A 21,844-nucleotide genomic window follows, 5' to 3' on the forward strand; every position below is an offset into this window, starting at 1 on the left:
CAGCCAAGACCCAGGCCACATTTCCATACCTTCACATGAAGAAGGCTGTATCCAAGGAAATGTTGCCCTCAACTCCTCCCTGCTTGATAAGAACATTTCCACTAAACGTTTCTGCACCACAGCTGAAACTGCTGAAAGAACTTTGTTTTATGAGTCTACTTAACTGAGGGTAGGATCACAATTTATGACTCTGGACTAAAAATGACAAAATGTGATGATGCAATATCGACTATAAGCACCCTGAGAGCACTGGGTGGACAGGCAGAGAACTGAGCCTTTCTGGGCTTAGAAACTCTTGAAAAGAAGGTACTCTCTTCTTTTGAGACGGCTGGGCTGTGAAAGACCCAAGCAGATGTACATTTCTTTTGTTTCGTTTTGTTTTTTTGTTTTGAGATGGAGTATCGCTTTGTCGCCTAGGCTGGAGTGCAGTGGCGTGATCTCGGCTCACTGCAACCTCCACCTCCTGGGTTCAAGCAATTCTCCTGCCTCGGCCTCCTGAGTATGTGGGACTATAGGCGCACACCACCATGTCTGGCTGATTTTTGTATTTTTACTAGAGACGGAGTTTTACCATATTGGTCAGGCTAGTCTCGAACTCCTGACCTCAGGTGATCCACCCGTCTCAGCCTCCCAAAGTACTGGGATTACAGGAGTAATAAGCCACCGCATCCGGCCGAGATGTACATTTCTTAATGGTAATTATACAGTATTATGCACTATTATAATACCTTAACTTCAAGGAACTCAGGTGATTTAATCCAACCTAGCTAATTATCAGTGACCGAGAATCTCCTTCTCCCCTAGCAGAATCTAGAGGTAAAACAGATATGAAATCACCTACTGATGTCACCAGAGTATGTACACATATACATGTTGCAATTCATCCCCCACATAATTATTCATAGATCTTATATATACAAAGTATTAAAATTTTTAAGATTAACAAGGCATATAAGGAAGTGACTCTGACAGCACAAACCCACAGTCCCTCAGGCTGCGTTTACCAGCACTCCCCCTCTTGCCAAGCACATCACACATATCCACAGCCTTCCACATGCAAGTTGCAGTCATGCCCTTGATAGAAAGGTGGATACCAGAAACTTAAGTTTTGAGGATTTTAACTCACCATGCTCTGAGATGACTGCATTATTCGCAGCTGCTTAAGGACAAATTCTACCTTCTTCTGGGTTGTAAGAGAAGCCAAAACGGCATTGTGGTTCCTACAGAACAATTTAGCATTGTCATAATTCTCCTTGGCAGTAGTAATTTTCAAACATGAGTTTCCAACCAAATGCCAGCCAATGCCACAGATATTTTCTTTCATTAAGGGGAAAAGAGAAAAAAAAGAGTTTTAGAAATCAGACAAAACTACTATATTATTAGTTCAAATTATTGAATACCGAAATGGCCTTTCTAATTTAAATTCTAGGCACTTCATTAGGATGTGGGAGCCTCTGACACATTATTAAGGGCCAAATGCAGAATACAAGAATTTAAAAATGTTTACTAGTGATATCTCCTAGATCCTAAAAAGCATATTCTGAGGTCACTTCTCCTATGTTTTAGAGGAAAACACCAGTTTGGTGCCAATATTAGATTGGTATACTTCCTTCTGAAGAACAATTAGAAAGAAAACTAAAATCCTAAGTGAAGAGCAGACAAATGAATATGCATATTGGGCAGCTGGGGTAAAAACTGCAAGAATGGAAACAAAGCAAGGAATTAACAAATTTATAGTCTCCAAAAGCTGCACTATATTTTCATATTATCAGGTGGAACGTACAATCAAGTATACACAGCATCCCAAAAGCAAGAAGAGAAGGTCCTTCTTGGGAAACAACCCAAGTGATATGGCTATAGCATACAAGGCAAGCTTGTAGTCTGCTACCTGTGATCATCCTGAACCCACACAAGGTACTGCACAGAAGCTATGAATGCTTCTTGGAAGACAATGAAAGAACAAAGTAACTTCACCAGAACCAAAGTACTTTGGAGACATCAACAATGTTCACTAACAGTAACAATCACTGAGATAAAAGAAAGGTACCATGGGAAAGAGATCATTTAAGAACAGACAAAGACTTGCTCCTCACAGTGTAGCAGTCGACCAGATAAAATGCACACTCCAGGTCCCACCGCACATTTGCACCAGAATATGCCTTTCGCAAAATTTCCAGGTCTTTTGCTGTACCTTAAAATTTGAGACACACTGAGATAAAGAAAAGAGTCCCACTCTGCAAGCTGAATCAAAAACTTACAAGGGACATTCAAAAAGGGCCTGGTCCAAATCAACTTCCCTAAACAAGCTCAGATGTTGTGCAGAGCCAAGGAAGTTCCCCTTCCTGGACCATCCTGGTTGAACAAATATATCACAGTGGTTCAATCATGGCTGGCTGGTCTCAGGCCCTGAATTCATCATCCCGAACCTCAGAAGTAGCATATATTGAGGTTTTCAGGGCTGGAGATCACCCCTAAAAGGTGCTGCTGACAGAAATACCCATCCTCTCCTTCTCAGAGAAGGCCCATTCACAGGTGCCGACAAATAAATCCCAGTGGTTAACAAGAAGTACTCTCCATAAAGTGCTCAGCAGACTGGCTGCTGAGACGTCGTGTTCTAGTCCCAGGTTATCGAAGGTGGATGAGAAAGAGACAAGGAGCAGGCTCAGTGATACAGAACCAAGCTGTCACTAAATTCTCCAGAGCAGTGAAGGACGTTTCACTTTATTTCAAAGGACAGTAGGAGGAAATACTTAAGAACAGTATTTTAGTTAAAAACAAAAAACCTCATAATACTGGTGTGAGGGATGAATGGACAGAATTAGCTTTTCCCCTCTGCTAGGTTCAAGCTAGGCTGCACAGTGTTGGGGGAAGTGGGGTGAAGTCTTGGACCCACACACACCAAGATGACCCTGCAAGGCCTACCGGGCAGGGCAATGCACTCCTGATTCCGGGGCTCCCACTGGCAATTCTGGTCCAGGGCACAGCTCCTGCAGCTGGTCTTCTTGTTACAGTAGTACATGGGGTTATCCTTGGGGCAATTCTCATACCTAAAAATGGAGATCTAGAACACAGTGGACAAAAGCTTTTCTCCTGAATCCACAGAGAGAACTTACGGTGAGGACTAACAGAACACTTAGACAATAAAATCTAATTGAGGAAGCAAACTGCAAATAAATAGATTAGATAGATAGATAGATAGACAGATAGATAGATAGATAGATAGACAGACAGACAAAGTTGCAGTAGCTCCGCAGTGGGAACACTACAATGGAATGTTCTAGTCAAGGACATGCTTTTAACTGGCAAGGAAGCAGCCCACTCTTTTAAACACCATGCCTCAACCTGCTCATCTGTAAAATGGGAATGTTGACCTTGCTGCTTTTCAAATGCTCACTTCAAAAGTCTGAAAGTTTTCTATTTTATGAACTGCATGAGACTGACAAAAAAAAAAAAAAAAGTCTTGTAAGCTGCCAAAAACTATAAAAGCCTGGGTCATCTTATAACTTAAATTTAGAAATCTATATATGATGAGCAGTGAGATTATGCCAAACCAAGATATAAAACAAGGAGATTTTGCAAAGTCTGTCATTTCCACAGTTCAAAACGGGCCACTATACACCTGACTCACTCTCAGTCTCAAACCCTAACTTGCTATCAAAACCTGGCACTGGTAAAGTGAGGTCACTATTAGATGCCTCAAACCAAGGATCCAGTGCTTAGTCACCACCATGCCCAGGGACAACAGTCCTACCTTCTTCTAAAACACAACAAATTCCCGGGGCTAGTAGGACCCTTGGAATATAAAGAACATCTCTTCCTAAAAGAAAACCTCAGGGATAATAAAATCCAAATAGAAACCCATTTGAAAAGTAACTCTGGGCTATTATTTATACCATATACACTATAAAAGCTAAACCTATGACAAATTAGGATTTTTCTGAAATCTCTGAGAAACAGCCTCTGACCTGGCCTTCCGTGCAGCTATGGTTCCTGGGGACACAATGGTCATTGCACCAGTGGCAGTCATTGGTGTTGGCTGTGCAGCTGTAACAATCCGTGTGCTGGTCACATCTGTCATGGTCAAGAGCTACAAAGAAAAGAAAATCTCATCAACTGAGACAACTTCAGTTGAGCACAATCTGAGACTGAAGTTAAAAAAAAATCGTAACAATGGTTAAGAAGTAAAATGAAGAATGAAACTGGCAGGAAAATATATTTGGTATGTTCTGGTTAAAATAATATTTAGAGATAGACAATCTAAAGAAACACTGCTTTGTACCCCCAAAGAAAGAAGTACACAGAAAGTGAAAACAAGGATAGGTTAATTTAACAACTGTAAGATATAATGAAAGTAAATTCTGGCTCTTTGAATACTTTTCTTTCCAAGAAAAAAAAATCAACTAGTAATAGAATGAACACCAAAGAAGCCCAGGAGCCAAAATATTGTAGGAGATCAAGTCATTCCTCCTAGTTATAAATGCAAGGCTAATTTGGGCACAGGAAGTAGGCAGCACTACAGAACTGTGCAGGAGGCATTAGGCTGAGCTGCATTTTGTACGTACATGTAAATTCAAGAGTGCAAGTCTGAGAACTTCTGGGCTACTACAGACCTGCTGCATCTCCTGTTGACTCTAGAAAAGAGAAGCTGCACGGCTGGGCGCAATGGTTCATGCCTATAATCCCAGCACTTTGGGAGGCCAAGGCGGGCGGATCACGAGGTTAGGAATTCAAGACCAGCCTGGCCAACATGGTGAAATCCTGTCTCTACTAAAAATAGAAAAATTAGCTGGGCATAGTGGCGTGTTCTTATAATCCCAGCTACTCAGGAGGCTGAGGTAGGAGAACTGCTTGAATCAGGACCCGGGAGGCGGAGCTTGCAGCGAGCTGAAATTGCGCCATTGCACTCCAGCCTGGGCTACAGAGTGAGACTCTGTACCCACCGCCCCCACAAAAAAAAAAAAAAGAGAGGCTGCACAACCATGTTGTCTCATCTGTTCAACCAACTCGTGTACATGGCACATGGGGGAATTCACAAACAAGAAAAGGCAGGTCCCACCCTCACAAAGACCCCAGCAGTCGGCTCCTTAGGCTGCTCTTGCTGTCCTGGTCATTATCCCAAGGATTGGGCCCACCCAGAAAGTGGGGTGAAACAGGGAACTGAAGTCTCAGATGAGATGACAGCAAATGGGTTGATATGAACACCTAAGGTAATTCAACACTATTTCCTATAAACATGTACATTTAACTTGAACTTTTAAAATTTTGTTTAAAAATGAACTATTTCACTGATTTTATCCCTTTCAAGAGACGAACTAACCTTGCTAAGTTCTGGTAACCTTGGTTCTCCAGCACCCACCAGCCCACCAATGAACCTGGGTGGGTTGCCTGGGTGGCTTTTTTTTTTTTTTTTTTTGAGACAGAATCTCATTCTGTCACCCAGGCTGGAGTGCCAGTGGCATAATCATGCCTCACTGCAGCCTCAACATTCTGGGCTCAAGGGCTCTCGCCTCAGCCATCCTAGTAGTTGGGACTACAGGCTTGCACTACCACGCCCACACCTGGCTAATTTTTGTTTTTGGTAGAGATAGGGTCTCACTATGTTGCTCAGGCTAGTCTTGAACTCCTGGGCTCAAGTGATTCCTGTGCCTCAGCCTCCCAAAATGCTGGGATTACAGGCATGAGCCCCTGTGGCCAGCCCAGGGTGTTCTTACTGAGAATTTATGTTCGTGAAAAGTTTAACTTGGAGCAGCATGCCAGGAATGAAAGCTGCTTCTATCCATCATAACTCTCAAGTTAACTGCAACACCAGTCCTACTAGTAAGAAATTCAGCCAACATACTTTAAATTACTTGATGTAAATAAATATCTTGTAGAGACAACATTCTTCCTTTTAAAGAACTTTCTGGCTATGCACAGTAGCTCATGCCTGTAATCCCAACACTTTGGGAGGTTGAGGGGGGCAGACCACTTGAGGTCAGGAGTTCCAGACCAGGCTGGCCAACATGGTAAAACCCTGTCTCTACTACAAATATAAGAACTAACTGGGCATGGTGGCAGGTGACTGTAATCTCAGCTTGAGTATTACAGGCTGAGGCATGAGAATCACTTGAACTTGGGAGGCGGAGGTTGTAGTGAGCTGAGATCATGCTGCTGTACTCCAGCCTGAGCAACAGAGACTCTGTCTCAAAAAATAAATAAATAAAAATAAAATAAAAAAGAACTTTTTAATATATCGCTTCACTGTACTGCATTGTGCTCTATGTCACAGCAATACAGGACAAGCAGCAAAGCAGGCAGAAGGAAGAAAACAGCTTGGAAAACATGAGGGGAGGTTCTAAAAGCAGGGATCATTGCCCATCCTCAGTAACTGTCTGTCTTGATATCACTGTTGTATCCAACTAGAGAAGCTAGACAAAAATACTTGGCAAGGACAGCAGCTCTCCCTCTCTCCACCAAAATAATTTACTTCACAACATGGCTTTTCTGGGCTGACTCTCCTAATTTCATCCTTAATGTTAGATCTGCATCCAATATGGTAGCCAGTAACCACAAATGTATTTTAAATTAAAATTAAATTAACATTTCAAGTATTTGATAGCCCATGTGGCTAGTGGCTACCATATCGGGACAGTCCAGACACAGAAGATTTCCATCATCAAAAATAAAGTTCTACTGGATGGAACTGCCTCAGAGCAACCACAGCCGGGATCTGGGGTCAGTATGCAAAGTCTACACAATGCCAAGAAGGTTATGTCTCCATCACCCGCAGACAGCTTCTACGAGCCACATGGTATGTCCCCATCCGAGATGTTTACAAACCAATTTTCAAATACCCAAAAACACGTTCTACAAGTTATTACTGAATAATCTTGGATAATAAAGTGAACATAAAAAGTATACATATGCTAAGTTCCTTCACAATTCAGATAAAATGAGGTCTCAAATTCATTAAAATCTAAGTAGAGAAAAAAAAACATACTTCTTTTGGAAAAACATTCTGATTTTAACTTTTCTTCTTGTTCATCAGTTGCCAGCGCCCACGAGATACACTGAGATGACCCTGTGTCCCACACACACCGGATACCAGGTCCTGCTGCTAAACAAGCGGCTTCACTCCGATGCCCATCACACTGTTCCGAGGTGAATACCAGGATGTCACTGAGGAGGAGACTATTGAAACCACCAAACACATACATGGTACTAAGAGGAAAAAGGGAGAGAAGAAATTTACCAGAGACTTAGATAACAATTGCATTCTATACTTTTTTTTTTTTTTTTTTGAGACAGAATCTTACTCTGTTGCCTAGGCTGGTCTCAAACTCCTGAGCTCAAGAGATCCTCTCGCCTCAGCCTCCTGAGTAGCTGGGACTACAGGCACACACCACCACATCCAGCTACCATGATACACTTTTTACAGACAATCTTCAAACAAATCTTACATAAGTCTTCTAAGAAATTATTTTTCAAGGTCTTAAAAAACATTCTTGTTCCCTTCCTTTCCAAATTCTTCCTTTCATCCTGGCCTATAACCACCCAGAATAGTTCCAATAAGCTGCCTCCTCATCATAGCTACTGTATTAAAAAGTTCTCATGATAGCCTGGTGACTTTTAACCATGAGTCATTGGAAAATTTCAGTGTCAGGACATGCTCACATCTTTTAATACTAAACAGCAATTCTATATCTTCATTTTTTAAATATTAAAAATAAAAATGTACAAATTTAAAGCACAGGTAAAAGCCTCTGTAATTAAAGTTGTATATTGGTACAATTGAAGTTGTGTACTGGTACATGGATATGAGCCCAATCATAAACAGATAAAAGCACACATGTACATTTAGTAGACAGTAAAAGCGGCATCTTACATTAGTGGGAAAAGATGGTCTTTTTAGTAAATGGTATCAAGATAACTAAACATATGGAAAAAAATAAAATTGAATCTATTTCTCTATATTCTGGGATAAATTCCACATGGATCAGAGCACCTTCTGCAAAGAACAAAACACACAAGCACTAGAAGAATGAGTGTATTTCTCTATAACCTGAGAGTGAAAAAAAAAAAAAAAAGACTTAAAATCTAGAAGGTAGGGGAAAAAAAGATTGAAAAATCTGGTTATATGAATTAAAAAGATGTTTTACATGGAAATAATGCTATAAGCAAAGTAAAAAAACAAATGATATGCTATGAAAAAAAGATTTACAAGTTATGTTATAGGAAAAGGACTATCCCTAACATAGAGGGGGGCTTCAGCCAGTTTGCAGAGAAAAAATGCAAATGACCTTAAACATATGAGAAGATGCTCTAATTTCAGTGCAAGAAAAATGCAAATTAAAACTATACTGAGGTAGCATTTCTCACCTATAAGACTAGCAAAACAAAAACAGCACAAAAAATTGACAATATATGGATTGATGAGACTATGGGGCAACAGTCACTCTCACACACTACTGCTGGGCATGTAAAATGGTGCAGTACAGAGGGATTTGGCAAGCTCTAACAAAACTTGGCATTTACTTTTTGAATCTGAAATCACATTTCTAGAAGTCTATTACAAAGACAGAACAGCAAAAATACAAGAAGAAGTACATGAGGCTATTCACTACAGCACTAACCCACTTATGCCAGAGGGCACATTTTTTTGTGTGAAAAATCAGACCTTGGGGATGACCTTGAGCAGTAGGATATAAATAACTCCCACAAGCTTAGCTTTCCAATAATGGAACACTAGGCATAAATGGGTTAATGATAATAGCAAAAGACTCAAATAGCCCCAAATGTCCATCAATTGGGGATGTGACAAACTGTAATACATCCACATAATGAAATATTAGGCAGAGGTAAAAGGAATGAGGAAAATTTCTACATACTTCTGTGGAGTGAGCTCCAGTACATACTGTTATGTGGGGGAAAAATGGAATGCAGAGAAAAGTATTCAAACAATGTAGCCATTTATCTACTGGAGGGAACAAGAAGGTCAAACACACAAACGTGCAGACATAATTCATTTTCCTTTTAAAAAAGAAGGACACTACAGTTTCTCTTTAACCTGCCTTCTTAAAAAACCTAAAAACAATAGCCAACCCAGTAGCAACGAATATAACTAGTGCTTAGATTGTGCGTATCTAAAAACCATTCTTTCTCCCTCCTGTCACCCCTTAAATACTAGAACTTTTTAGAGAAAAACCTAATTTCATGTCTGGATGAAGAAATGTTCACAATGAGTCTAGCAGATCTTGTTATACTGGAAAGAAAAGACGACTAGGGTAGTATCAGATAAACTCAAAAGCTAACGTAAAGATGCCCTCATTGGCTAAAGATGGGAAATGTTTGAAATTTAATAAACACACAAACTACAATAGATTAAAACACATGAAGTATTTTTAAATCCATGAGTTCATAATGATACACATCTCCTATCCCTGGAAAAAAAAAAAAAACTAATTTGTCATCTTTGGACAATGCTTAGAAATCAGTACATTATTTTGAAAATTGGTCAACAAAGGGAAAGAAACCTATGAAGTGATCTTCCCAAAATACTGAAGAGAATCTGATCAAGTTAATTTGCAGGAAGTTTAGGAGAGAGAACAATATGTTATATGAAAGCCCAGGATACAACAATCAAAATCTGGACTATGGGAAACTCTACAGGACAAACAACCCAGTCTCTTTAACAAATAAGGGGGAAAATGATGGATGGGGTCCCTACAGATTAAGAGAAACTACAGAGACATTTTAACCAATTGTAACATACGGATCTCATTTGGATTCTGAGTTGAACAAACTAAACTTGAAAAAAAATTGAGACAATTAGGAGATGTAAACACTGAATAGACACTGAGAGATATTAAAGAACAACTTTTTTCTTTTTTTTTTTTTTTTGAGTTGGAGTCTTGCTCTGTTACCCAGGCTGGAGTGCAACGGCACCATCATAGCTCAGTGCAACCTCAAATTCGTGGGCTCAAGCAATCCTCCCACCTCAACCTCCTGAGTACTTGAGACAACAGGTGCGCACCACCATGCCCAGCTAATTTTTGTGTTTCTAGTAGAAATGAGGTCTTGCTGTGTTGCCCAGGCTGGTGTTGAACTCCTGGACTCAAGCAATCCTCCTGCGTTGGCCCCTGAAGTGCTGGGATTACAGGCGTGAGCCACCACCCCTGGCTTAAAGAATTAACTTTAGAAGTGTGATAACTGTATAGGGGTTGTGTTTTAAAAATTAAGTCTTCATCTTTTTTTTTTTTTTTTTTTTTTTTGAGACCGAGTCTCACTCTGTGGCCCAGGCTGGAGTGCAGTGGCCGGATCTCAGCTCACTGCAAGCTCCGCCTCCCGGGTTTACGCCATTCTCCTGCCTCAGCCTCCCGAGTAGCTAGGACTACAGGCACCCGCCACCTCGCCCGGCTAGTTTTTTGTATTTTTTAGTAGAGACGGGGTTTCACCGTGTTAGCCAGGATGGTCTCGATTTCCTGACCTCGTGATCCGCCCGCCTCGGCCTCCCAAAGTGCTGGGATTACAGGCTTGAGCCACCGTGCTCGGCCAAGTCTTCATCTTTAAAAGACAGCCAATCCTCATTATAGTCATGTGGTGCTGGATAATGATGTTTCCATCAATGATGGATGGCACGTACAATGGTTGTCATCTAGTAAGCTAAGGTTACTTTATTATTGAAGAAAACAATTTTTAAATAAATTTAGTGTAGCCTAAGTGTACAGTGTTTACAAAGTATACAGTAGTGTATAGTCCACTCACTCACGGACCTCCCCAGAACAACTTCCAGTCCTGCATGCTCCCTCCCTTCATGGTAAGTGGCCTGTACAGGTGTACATTTTTTTTTATCTTTCATATTGCATTTTTACTGTACTTCTCTACATTTAGATATGCTTGGACACACAAATACTTACCACTGCATTACAATGACCTACAGTATTCAGTATATTAACATGCTGCACAGGCTTGTAGCTAGGAGCAACAAGCCATACCATATAGCCTAGATGTGTAGCCTAGGTTTATGTAAGTACACATAAAGTTGTACTTATGTAAGTACAACTCTGTGATGTTGACACAATGATGAAATTGCCTACAGATGCATTTCTCAGAACGTATCCCTAACATTCAGCGAAGCATGACCATTATCTGCAGATTGTAGATTCCATATTTGCAAATTCACCTACTTACAAAATCTATTTCTAACTCCAAAATCAATACTTGTAGTAGTTTCATGGTCCTTTACCAGCATGTGTGTGCAGAGAATGGCAAAAAATTGGACTTGACACACATGCATATTCCCAGCTAAGGTCAAACAAGGAGATGCTCTCCCTTCTTGTTTCAACTCTCACACTACAAACAAGTGTCCCTTCCATGATCCATCTAGTGCCATGTTTTATGTATTTTTGTACCTTATGTTAGTGCTTTCACTGTTGAATATGGCCCCCTATGCAGTGCTGAAGTGCTATCTAGTGTTCCTAAGTGTAAGGAGGCTGTGATGAGCCTTACTGAGAAAGTACATGTGTTACATAAGCTTTGTTCGGGCATGAGTTAAAGTGCTGTTGGCTGTGAACTCAATGTTAATAAATCAAGAATATATATTAAATGAGATGTTTTTAAATAGAAACACACATAAAAGAAAGTTATGTATGCTGACTGGTTGATGAAAATGTCGTCATCAGAGGCTTACAGAAACATAACCCTGTATTTCCCTAGCAGAAATAATCCAATATTCAAGAATTCAGTGTGTATAGTTACTTTATAGAGTTGTGAATAATGAAAATAAATTGCAATCTGAAATATATATTTTTTTGAGTTAGGGTCTCACTCTGTCACCCAGGCTGGAGTGCAGTGGTGCCATCTTAGCTCACTGCAGCCTCAAACTCCTGGGCTCAAGTAATCCTCTGGCCTTGGCTTCCCAAACTGCTGGGATAACGGGCTCGCGGCGCCATCTCGGCTCACTGCAAGCCCCGCCTCCTGGGTTCACACCATTCTCCTGCCTCAGATTCCCGAGAAGCTGAGACTACAGGTGCCTGCCACGACGCCTGGCTAATTTTTTTGTATTTTTAGTAGAGACGGGGTTTCACCGTGTTAGCCAGGATGGTCTCAATCTCCTGACCTCATGATCCGCCCGTCTCGGCCTCCCAAAGTGCCGGGATTACAAGCGTGAGCCACCGTGCCTGGCCAGGTTTCATTTTTAACCTTGCTATCGGCTTACTCAGTACCACATTAAGCAGGCTAGATTCAACTAGTTAATTTGTTGCTTAAACCAAATAAGCAACCTCCTCTTCCCAGTACAGTTGGTGTTCTCAGCAATTGTGAATCCATCTGGTTGCACAGGGGCTCTGCAAAGTTAGGGAGAGTCCCTCAGAGACACATGGAGCAGGCAACTGAGGGGCACAGCTGCATCTCCTGCCACCCTGGTGCGTCACAGCCATCTCTCCTCCTCCTTCCTGCCTCCCTCAAAACCTCAAGGATAACTAAGGAAGGCACAGCTTACTCAATGCTGTTGATCCACTTAAAGCATGATGAAATGATGTGAATCAAAGTTTCTTTTTCAGTAAATTATTTCATAAAATTAAACCAAAACTATGGCCTTTTAGTAGCTGGCCTCCCTCAGGGTCCCCTGCCACCTACCCAATCGTATCTTAACACACAGATACTTACATATCAGGGTTCAAACATACCACTGGAATCACATTAAAAAAAAAAAATTAGGCCGGGCGCGGTGGCTCAAGCCTGTAATCCCAGCACTTTGGGAGGCCGAGGCGGGCGGATCACAAGGTCAGGAGATCGAGACCATCCTGGCTAATACGGTGAAACCCCGTCTCTACTAAAGAATACAAAAAACTAGCCGGGCAACGAGGCGGGCGCCTGTAGTCCCAGCTACTTGGGAGGCGGAGGCAGGAGAATGGCGTGAACCTGGGAGGCAGAGCTTGCAGTGAGCTGAGATTCGGCCACCGCACTACAGCCTGGGCGACAGAGCCAGACTCCGTCTCAAAAAAAAAAAAAAAAAAAAAATTACAACTCAGGCAAGGCATTCCCCATTTTGACTCATGGTTAAATTATATTTTATGGTAAAGTCTCAACTTCTCTGAGTTTGAATAAAGCCTAAGAATGTTTTATAAAAGATTCATTTGTTTGCTAGTTATTACTGTACTAATACCTGCCATTTAGCAAATGTCTATTACGTGCCAAATCCTGTGCTAGGAGAACTAGGAACACAAACGAAGACAGTTGAGGCCAGGCTCCCGCAGGCATGATAACGACAAAACAGTCCCACTGCATTCCAGATGAAAATCTCAAGATGCACTCGCTAGAAAGCTTTAAGGGTCTTCTGTGCTGAGGAAATCCCAGATTATGATTTATAATAACACATCAAATTAGCAAGGTGGCCAGAAATCCTTTCCTTTTGGTGGATTTGGTAAAAAACTAAATAATTACCTTATAAAAGAAAGCACCTTTTCCTAGTAGCTAGTTCCTAAATTGTGTCAACTATTCCTTCACAACATCTCCAAAATATGTCACTTTCTCACCTTTCCTTTTTTTTTTTTTTTTTTTGAGACAGTCTCGCTGTCACCCAGGCTGGAATGCAGTGGCATAATCTCGGCTCACTGCAATCTCTGACTCCTGGGTTCAAGTGATTCTCCTCCCTCAGCCTCCCGAGTAGTTGGGACTACAGGCGCCTGCCACCACGCCTGGCTAATTTTTTTGTATTTTTAGTAGAGACAGGGGTTTTGCCATGCTGTTGCTAGGGTGGTCTTGAACTCCTGGGCTCCAGTGATCTGCCCTCCTTGGCCTCCCAAAGTGCTGGGATTACAGGCATGAGCCACCGTGCCTGGCCTCTCATCTTTCCTAATCTAAGTTAAATTACCTTCCTCATCTGTCTTTCATCATTACAACAGAAATTTCAAAAGCCAAAGGAATTCTAACATGATACAGGCATTATAACACTTAAACATCCTTAGGATTTATATGGCTTAGAATTTTAAAAGGGAAAGCAGACAGCAGTAATAACAGCAGAAACTGAATGAGAAAAATTAATAACGTGATTAGGCTGTTTAACTTCTTAAAAATCTCTAAAGCACACTGTAAGGAGCAAGCAGAGTGGCCACTCTGAATCTCTCTTATTTGACTGAGACTTCTCCAAGGGCCGATTTTTTAAAGAGCTCTGGTAGTTTGGGTCAGGCATTTTTGAGCAATACAATGCAATGAACTGCAGACTTCTGATTATCCAGAGCCTACAGACTTGATCTATATTAAGCTTCACAATCTCCCCACCTCTGTTCTCCTATCTTATCCCCCATCTGAAGTGCCCTCTCTCTTCTTTTCCAAACTCCTTACAATTCAGATACAACTACTAGAAACTTGAGTACCACAAATGATAACAAAGGACATAAAACAAGGACATGCACGTCACTTTTGTTGCTCAGGCACTCAGACCACACCAAAAAGCGTGCTCTTGCGTGCTAACAAAACCAGATCAACAAACATGGCATTCAGTGTAATTCACCTCCCCATCAAATATTTTAAATATCAATCAGAATATTTATACCCACATAATCCTGTAAAAAAACTAGTGGGATGAGGGAATCTTATGAATAATATGTTAAGTCCAACTCCACTTTACTTCATTTTCTTTTCTTTTTTTTTTTTTTGAGATGTAGTCTCGCCCTGTTGCCAGGCTGGAGTGCTGTGGCGTGATCTCGTCTCACTGAAACCTCTGACTCCCTAGTTCAAGCGATTCTTCTGCCTCAGGATTCCTGGTTCAAGTGATTCTCCTGCCTCAGCCTCCCAAGTAGGGGGGATTACAGACACGCACTACCAAGCCCAGAAAATTTTTGTATTTTTAGTAGAGATGGGGTTTAACCATGTTGGCCAGGACGGTCTCGATCTCCTGATCTCGTATTCCCACCCGCCTCGGCCTCCCAAAGTGTTGGAATTACAGGCGTGAGCCACCGTGCCCGGCCCTTTATTTTCATTTTAAACACAAAAGAAAAGGAGCAATACTTCTTCTCCAATTACCTGTTGTGTAAGACTGCTGAATGGCCAAATCTGTTGATATCATGGTGGAGATCAGGTCTGGGAAGCACTGACCAGCGGTCACAGGCTAGGAGAAAGAAAAATATATTTTAAAAGGGACTACCATTTCTAATCAATAGGACCTGACATTTTCTTTGGGAAGAATACTACAACAAAGAGAACCTCATAAAACATGCCTCTCAATTTTCTCAGTTACAACATCATTTCTGGGTTAAAATGCAGCAGCAGAGCAACAAGGCATGGAAGAAAGGCGGGATCATACTGCAATTCTAACTAGCAAATGCACCCAAAACCCATGACATCCGAATCACTCACCCGACTGCCTATCAGTTTGATCCACTAGAATGTTGTTGTTGTTGCTTATTTTTTATTTATTTATTTTTTTAGGCAGAGTCTTGCTCTGTTGCCCAGGCTGGAGTGCAGTGGTGTGATCGCGGCTCACTGCAAGCTCCACCTCCCAGGTTCACGCCCTTCTCCTGCCTCAGCCTCCCAAATAGCTGGGACTACAGGTGCCTGCCACCATGCCTAGCTAATTTTTTGTATTTTTAGTAGAGACAGGGTTTCACCGTGTTAGCCAGGATGCTCTCAATCTCCCGACCTCGTGATCTGCCCGCCTTGGCCTCCCAAAGTGCTGGGATTACAGATGTGAGCCACCAGGCCCGGCCAAGAATGTTTTTTAAAGCAAGCAAACTTTACATTCTACAAAGCTTGTATCAGCAAAACATATGGGTTTCATAATTATTTTCCACTCTTTTCTATATCGATTTGCCCAAATTTAGTAAATAAAATGGAAAAATACAGGTGGAAAATGAAATTTCAAAAAATTTAAATGTTACCTAATTTTTAATAGCCCTTTCCTAGATGCCCTAGATTGATTAATTTTCCTCTGTTGTAATCCATACTAGCAACATCTCTTCTGGATCTAATACCAACTGGTGCTGCTATACCATGCCAACCTCACACTCAGTGTCTCACTCTCTGAGCACTAAATATGTGCCGGTCTTTTCTATCTCTGTGTCTCTGCAAAGTGGGTTTCCTCTTGACTGGAGGGTGCTGCCTAACTTCACCTACTTGACACCTACTGTCCCCAAGGATCCAGAGGGGATGGCCCCTCCTCAAGAAAGTGTTCCCTGTTTATCATCACTCTTACCTTCCATGACTTAAACGGTACTCAGAGGTGCTCTCATACATTCTTTTCAGCCAGAAACACCCTGAAGTGCAATTCTATTGTCTGCTCATTTCTCTACCTCTTCCACTTTGAGGCTAAGGGCTTTAAGTTATTCATCTGATCTTCTCAATGTACAAACTGAGTGGCTGGTACACAAATGTCAAAAACGAATGTCTAACTTGTAATAGTCAAAATCATAGAGACAGACTGTAGAATAGTGGTTGCCAGGCATTGTGGGGAGGAAGAAATGGGATATTATTGTTTAATGGGTATAGAGCTTCAGTTTTACAAGATGAAGAAATTTCTGAAGATGGACGGCAGTGATGGATTTATAAAATTATGAATGTGTTTAATATCACTAAACTAGACATTTAAATATAGTTAGGATGGTAAATTTTATGTGTATTTTACCACAAGCAAAAAAATAATGATTTGTTTAAAATGAACATCTGATTTTTTTTTTTTTTTTTTGAGACAGAGTCTCGCTCTGTCACCCAAGCTGGAGTGCACTGGCCAGATCTCAGCTCACTGCAAGCTCCGCCTCCCAGGTTCATGCCATTCTCCTGCCTCAGCCTCCCGAGTAGCTGGGACTACAGGCGCCCGCACCTCGCCCGGCTAGTTTTTTGTATTTTTTAGTAGAGATGGGGTTTCACCGTGTTAGCCAGGACGGTCTCGATCTCCTGACCTTGTGATCCGCCCGCCTCGGCCTCCCAAAGTGCTGGGATTACAGGCTTGAGCCACCGCGCCCGGCCCATCTGATGATTTTTATGAAAGAAATCATCCAGTATGCATTTGCTTTGCATGAACAAATACTGCCCTCTTCCGGTCTAGTATATTGCTACACCAAGACCATGTGAGAAACCAGTTTTCTAGGGAATGAGATAAAGCTAGTAAGTGAACCAATTTTAACACAATGCTGGTATTTGCAACTATGTAACACTACCAGGTAGGCATAACATTACAAAGGAGAGACTAGACACCTCAACTCAGCCTCAAAAATTAGCATTCAAGCAATTAACAGGAGTGATTTCAAAAAGAATTTAATGTAGAAATAATTTTTATCAGATATGTAACATTAGTCAAATGAATATAAAAAATACCATTTGGACCTCTTTCAAATGGCCTGACCCTTTTTTTGTTGTTGTTGTTGAGACAGAGTCTTGCTTTGTCGCCCAGGCTGGAGTGCAGTGGCCGGATCTCAACTCACTGCAAGCTCCGCCTCCCGGATTTACGCCATTCTCCTGCCTCAGCCTCCCGAGCAGCTGGGACTACAGGCGCCCGCCACCTCACCGGGCAAGTTTTTTGTATTTTTTAGTAGAGACGGGGTTTCACTGGGTTAGCCAGGCCTGACCATTTTTAACTGGCAATATTTTCAGTCTCCTTTTAAATGTTGCTTATAGACAAAAAGACGCCTGAAGCTAAAATGGTTTTGGGAAACTTACCAATGTCATAGGCCATGAAATCTGAAGAGAAGCATTTGGCACCATGGCTCATAGATGTGTCATTGTGTGTGTTTCCTCCAAATACTAGCATGGTTCCACTCACTATTACAGCTGTGTGCAAGTAACGGAAAAATCGGCTGTCCTTAAGAATGGTCCTTTTGAGTTTATTTAGAAATAATAAATACAAGGTTAGTTTTTAAAGAATATTTATGTATCTGCTAATGCAAGCACAACCACTTTATTAACCTCAGACCCAAATGTACAAATCCTTCCAGATCTTTCCCTACATATAAGTAACTTTTTCAACAATAAATATATATAATTTTAAAGACCTGTAAGAATTTTGGTAAAATATATTAAGAACCTTAAACTCTTCATACTCTGTAGCTATATAATTCTAGTTTCTGGGCAGAAATCATGTGAATATTGACAGACACTTAATGCATAATGGTTTCTTAATAACATAAAAACTAGAAAGAAACCAAAACTTTCACCTGCACAGTCTCAGCATACCCACAAAATGGAGTATTGCACAGCTACTCAAGATGATAATTTTTATGACAGAATATAAAACAGTATCCACAGCAGGGTATCAAATAGGTGAGGAAAAAGAAGAGAAACCATCGCTTTACAATTACATTATTTCATAACTCAAATTTGCTTTACATTTGTTAAAAAAAACTCTAAGCATTTTCTAACCAACCTACTACAGAATTACAGAATAATACAACAAAATAAATACTAGCTACTTTATTACCCTCTGTTTATTTCCCAATTTCTCTATATATAATGCTGAACAGAATTATCTGCCAGGCATAAAAACAAAAAGATAGCACAATATTTTCTCAACAACTGCCTCTACAGAATTTACACCTTAAAGTGAAAGCTCAAGAAAAAGTACCCACCACATCTGGGTATCCACACAATATCGGTAGAGATCATCTGCAAGCCGGTACTTATTGGCACTGAAAGCCTTGTAGCCACCATGAACATACAGGGCCCTGGTCCTGTGGTCATAAACACTGCTATGGCCGTAACCCCCTTGCACAAGGGCACCCTGGGTGTGTAATATACTCCACGTGTTCTTATCTGGAAAGGAAAAACAGTTAAAGGCAAGCATGGCAGGCTCCTCTCTACTACTGAAAATGGCCAAAGCGCTTAGGGCATGAGAAGGGATTTCAGGAGACCTGATACACATACTTTTTTATCCTTATATTTTTAAAGAAAGTCACCTAAACTTGTAACAAAGCCATGTGGCCTAATTCCAGTCTGTTCTATGTTCTGATGTTCTAATATGCCATGTAAGAAAAGAATTAACTAAATTTAAAACACTCAGGGCCAGGTGAAGTGGCTCACATGTATAATCCCAGCACTTTGGGAGGCTAAGGTGGGAGGATCACTTGAAGCCTGCTGTGTTGGCCAGCCTGGGCAACATAGTAAGATCCCATCTCTACTAAAATTAAAAAATTAGCCAGGAGTGGTGGCACACACCTGCAGTCCCAGCTACTAGGGAGGCTAAGGTGGGAGGATCACTTGAGGGCAGGGCATCAAGGCTGCAGTGAGCTATGATTGTGCCACTGCACTCCAGCCTGTGTGAGAGAGTGAGATCTTGTCTCAATACATAAAATAAAAAGATCAGATTCCACTCAAATGAACATTTAATTCCCTATAACCTTTGGTGACCAGTATACAGACATATTTTATAGGCCTACTTTTCACAAAATGTTAATTATACCTGGTATTCCTACTGCACAACAACAGATACAATGAAATTTAACCAAAGGAAATATTTTATATTAAGGGTAAATCATACTCCGCTAAACCAATCTCTAAAGGGCTAGGCAAATACTTTTTTTCTTCAATATTTGTTGTTTTGAACCATTTTCTTTTTATTTATTTTAAATACCCAAAGTACTTTGGGTCATCTTTGGCTCCTTACTAAATTGACAGTAAAAAACACATACTACATAGGAGTATCAATAATCTGTATTTCACTGGTAATACATCAATGTTAACTATGTTGGGATTTTTTTGTTTGTTTGTTTGTTTGGAGACAGAGGCTCACTCTGTTCCTAAGGCTGGAGTGCAGTGGTGCAATCTTGGCTCACTGCAACCTCCACTTCCCAGGTTCAAGCGATTCTCCTGCCTCATCCTCCTGAGTAGCTGGGATTATAGGTGACCACCACCATGCTGGGCTAATTTTTGTATTTTTAGTACAGACGAGGTTTCACCATGTTGGTGCCAGGCTGGTCTTGAACTCCTGACCTTAGGTGATCCGCCCGCCTCAGCCTCCCAAAGTGCTGGGATTACAGGCATGAGTCACCACGCCCGGGCCTAGTGTTAACTATGTTTCAAGATAAAGTACTGAATCAATATGAGGTTGAACCTTTCTAAACAGTCAAAATAATAAGCTTAGAGGTTCTGAATCTGATGTTCAAAAGGCATCTACTGGAAAAAATATACCTACCCAAATCATATTCCTGCACATTACTTATATATCCATAGAGAGGGCAGTGACCAAAGATGACCAGCATGACCACTCGGCCATTCTTCAGCGTAACAATGTGTGAGGAGTGCCCAACCACTGCATACTGCTCCTTTGCCTTAGGAGTCAACAATACCCATGACTCATTATGAATGTGAAAAACTCTCAACTCATTGGTCACATTCCCAGTTGAATCAATTTTTCCTCCATACATGTAAATTTTATCCTAGGAAAAAAATGCAAACAAAATTTTAAAAAACACTGAAAAGATTAAATCTGAGAACAGAGAAGAACAAAAGCTCAATATTACTTTCAGCTTAAAAAAGATTAGTCAAGAAACTAAAAATACAACTACCCTATGATCCAACCATTTCAATATTGGGTATATATCCAAAAGAATGGAAATGAACATATCAAAGAGATATCTGCACTCCCATGTTAATTGCAGCACAAGTCACAATAGCCAAAAGATGGAATTAATGTTAAATGTCTATCAATGGATAATCAGATAAAGAAAATGGGTATACATATACACAATGGAGCATTCTTCAGCCGTTAAAAAGAATGACATTCAGTCATTTTGTAGCAACATGGATTGAACTGGAGGTCATTATGTTAAGTAAAATAAGCCAAGCACAGAGAGACAAATATCACATTATTAATCATATGTGGGAGCTAAAAAAGTGGATCTCATGAAGATGGAGAATAGACTGGTGGTTACCAGAGGCTGGCAGGCTGGCAGGGGAGAATGAAGAAGGAAAAGAAGAATGTAAATGTATTTATTACCACCAAACTGTACACTTAAAAATGGTAAAGATGGTATCATTATATATGTATATTTTACCTCAATAAAAAATAAATTAAAAAAATTTTAAGGGTTAGCAAAGGGCACCTTTCAGTGAATTACTAGGAAAAAGACAAAAAAAGGAAAAAGGGAAATAAAACTAATCATATTTTACATCTCTAATACTTTACCAGTTTTCTTGGACTTCCTCACATGAATCTTTTACAGTATAAAAGGATTTGGAAAAATAAAGTTGCCTCATCCTACCATCTATCTACAAAAATGAGGAAATGAAAATGTTTATTCAGCCACATTACAATGTAGCTATTCTAGGCTAAACTTGCTTATGAGAATAAAAGCTAATCTACACTTTTTAATCTACATCTTTAACCATTTAGTGCCATAATTATAACACCCCATTACAGTTTGAAGCCATTAGAATCTCTTGAGTTAGAAAAGTTTCCATTTTAATTTCTACTTATAACTTAGGCAATTTTATAATGCCCCCAACAAAAAGTTTTCCCCAATTAAAAACCAACACTGAGGTAGCTTTTCAACTATGTAATACATGAAGTAACTGAGGAAAACTTAGTTTCTTGCTCAGCACAGAGCAGAGATACTTTACCTTGTATAATGCCAAAGAATGACCATATCTAACAACCACATTGTTCACAGAACGGTTTAGTGGAAGCCACTCCCTAGAAGCAAGGTCATACCTACAAAACAAACAGATCACATTTTCACCCAACTAATAAGACAGAACATCTCATACTATTTTATTTGTGATATAATCCACTCTGGAGATGCTTACTAAATCTACCATGGATATGGGGGGCACTTGTCACCTTCACAAATAAACCTGACACCTGGGTCCACTGGACAAGTGATAACTTGGGAAAAGGAGCTGGACTATAAAATCCTGGGAAAAGAAAGGAATACAAACC

General features: G+C 40.6%; 1 protein-coding gene across 3 annotated transcripts in view; it reads right to left on the minus strand.

Annotated features, from left to right (window-relative positions):
• Positions 1 to 21,844, minus strand: part of ATRN (attractin) — a 179,395-nt gene that overhangs the window by 79,148 nt on the left and 78,403 nt on the right. For all 3 annotated transcript variants that reach the window (XM_033185808.1, XM_033185810.1, XM_033185809.1), the window contains exons 7-15: positions 21,526 to 21,616; positions 20,099 to 20,342; positions 18,537 to 18,720; positions 17,632 to 17,786; positions 15,004 to 15,088; positions 6,980 to 7,200; positions 3,966 to 4,087; positions 2,923 to 3,061; positions 1,127 to 1,317 (exon numbers count right to left, since the gene is read on the minus strand). In XM_033185808.1, coding sequence (XP_033041699.1) covers positions 1,127 to 1,317; positions 2,923 to 3,061; positions 3,966 to 4,087; positions 6,980 to 7,200; positions 15,004 to 15,088; positions 17,632 to 17,786; positions 18,537 to 18,720; positions 20,099 to 20,342; positions 21,526 to 21,616 — 1,432 coding nt within the window. The remainder of the gene's footprint in view (positions 1 to 1,126; positions 1,318 to 2,922; positions 3,062 to 3,965; positions 4,088 to 6,979; positions 7,201 to 15,003; positions 15,089 to 17,631; positions 17,787 to 18,536; positions 18,721 to 20,098; positions 20,343 to 21,525; positions 21,617 to 21,844) is intronic.

This window comes from Trachypithecus francoisi, unplaced genomic scaffold, assembly GCF_009764315.1.
Source record: "Trachypithecus francoisi isolate TF-2019V2 unplaced genomic scaffold, Tfra_2.0 Lachesis_group21, whole genome shotgun sequence".
Lineage (NCBI taxonomy): Eukaryota > Metazoa > Chordata > Mammalia > Primates > Cercopithecidae > Trachypithecus > Trachypithecus francoisi.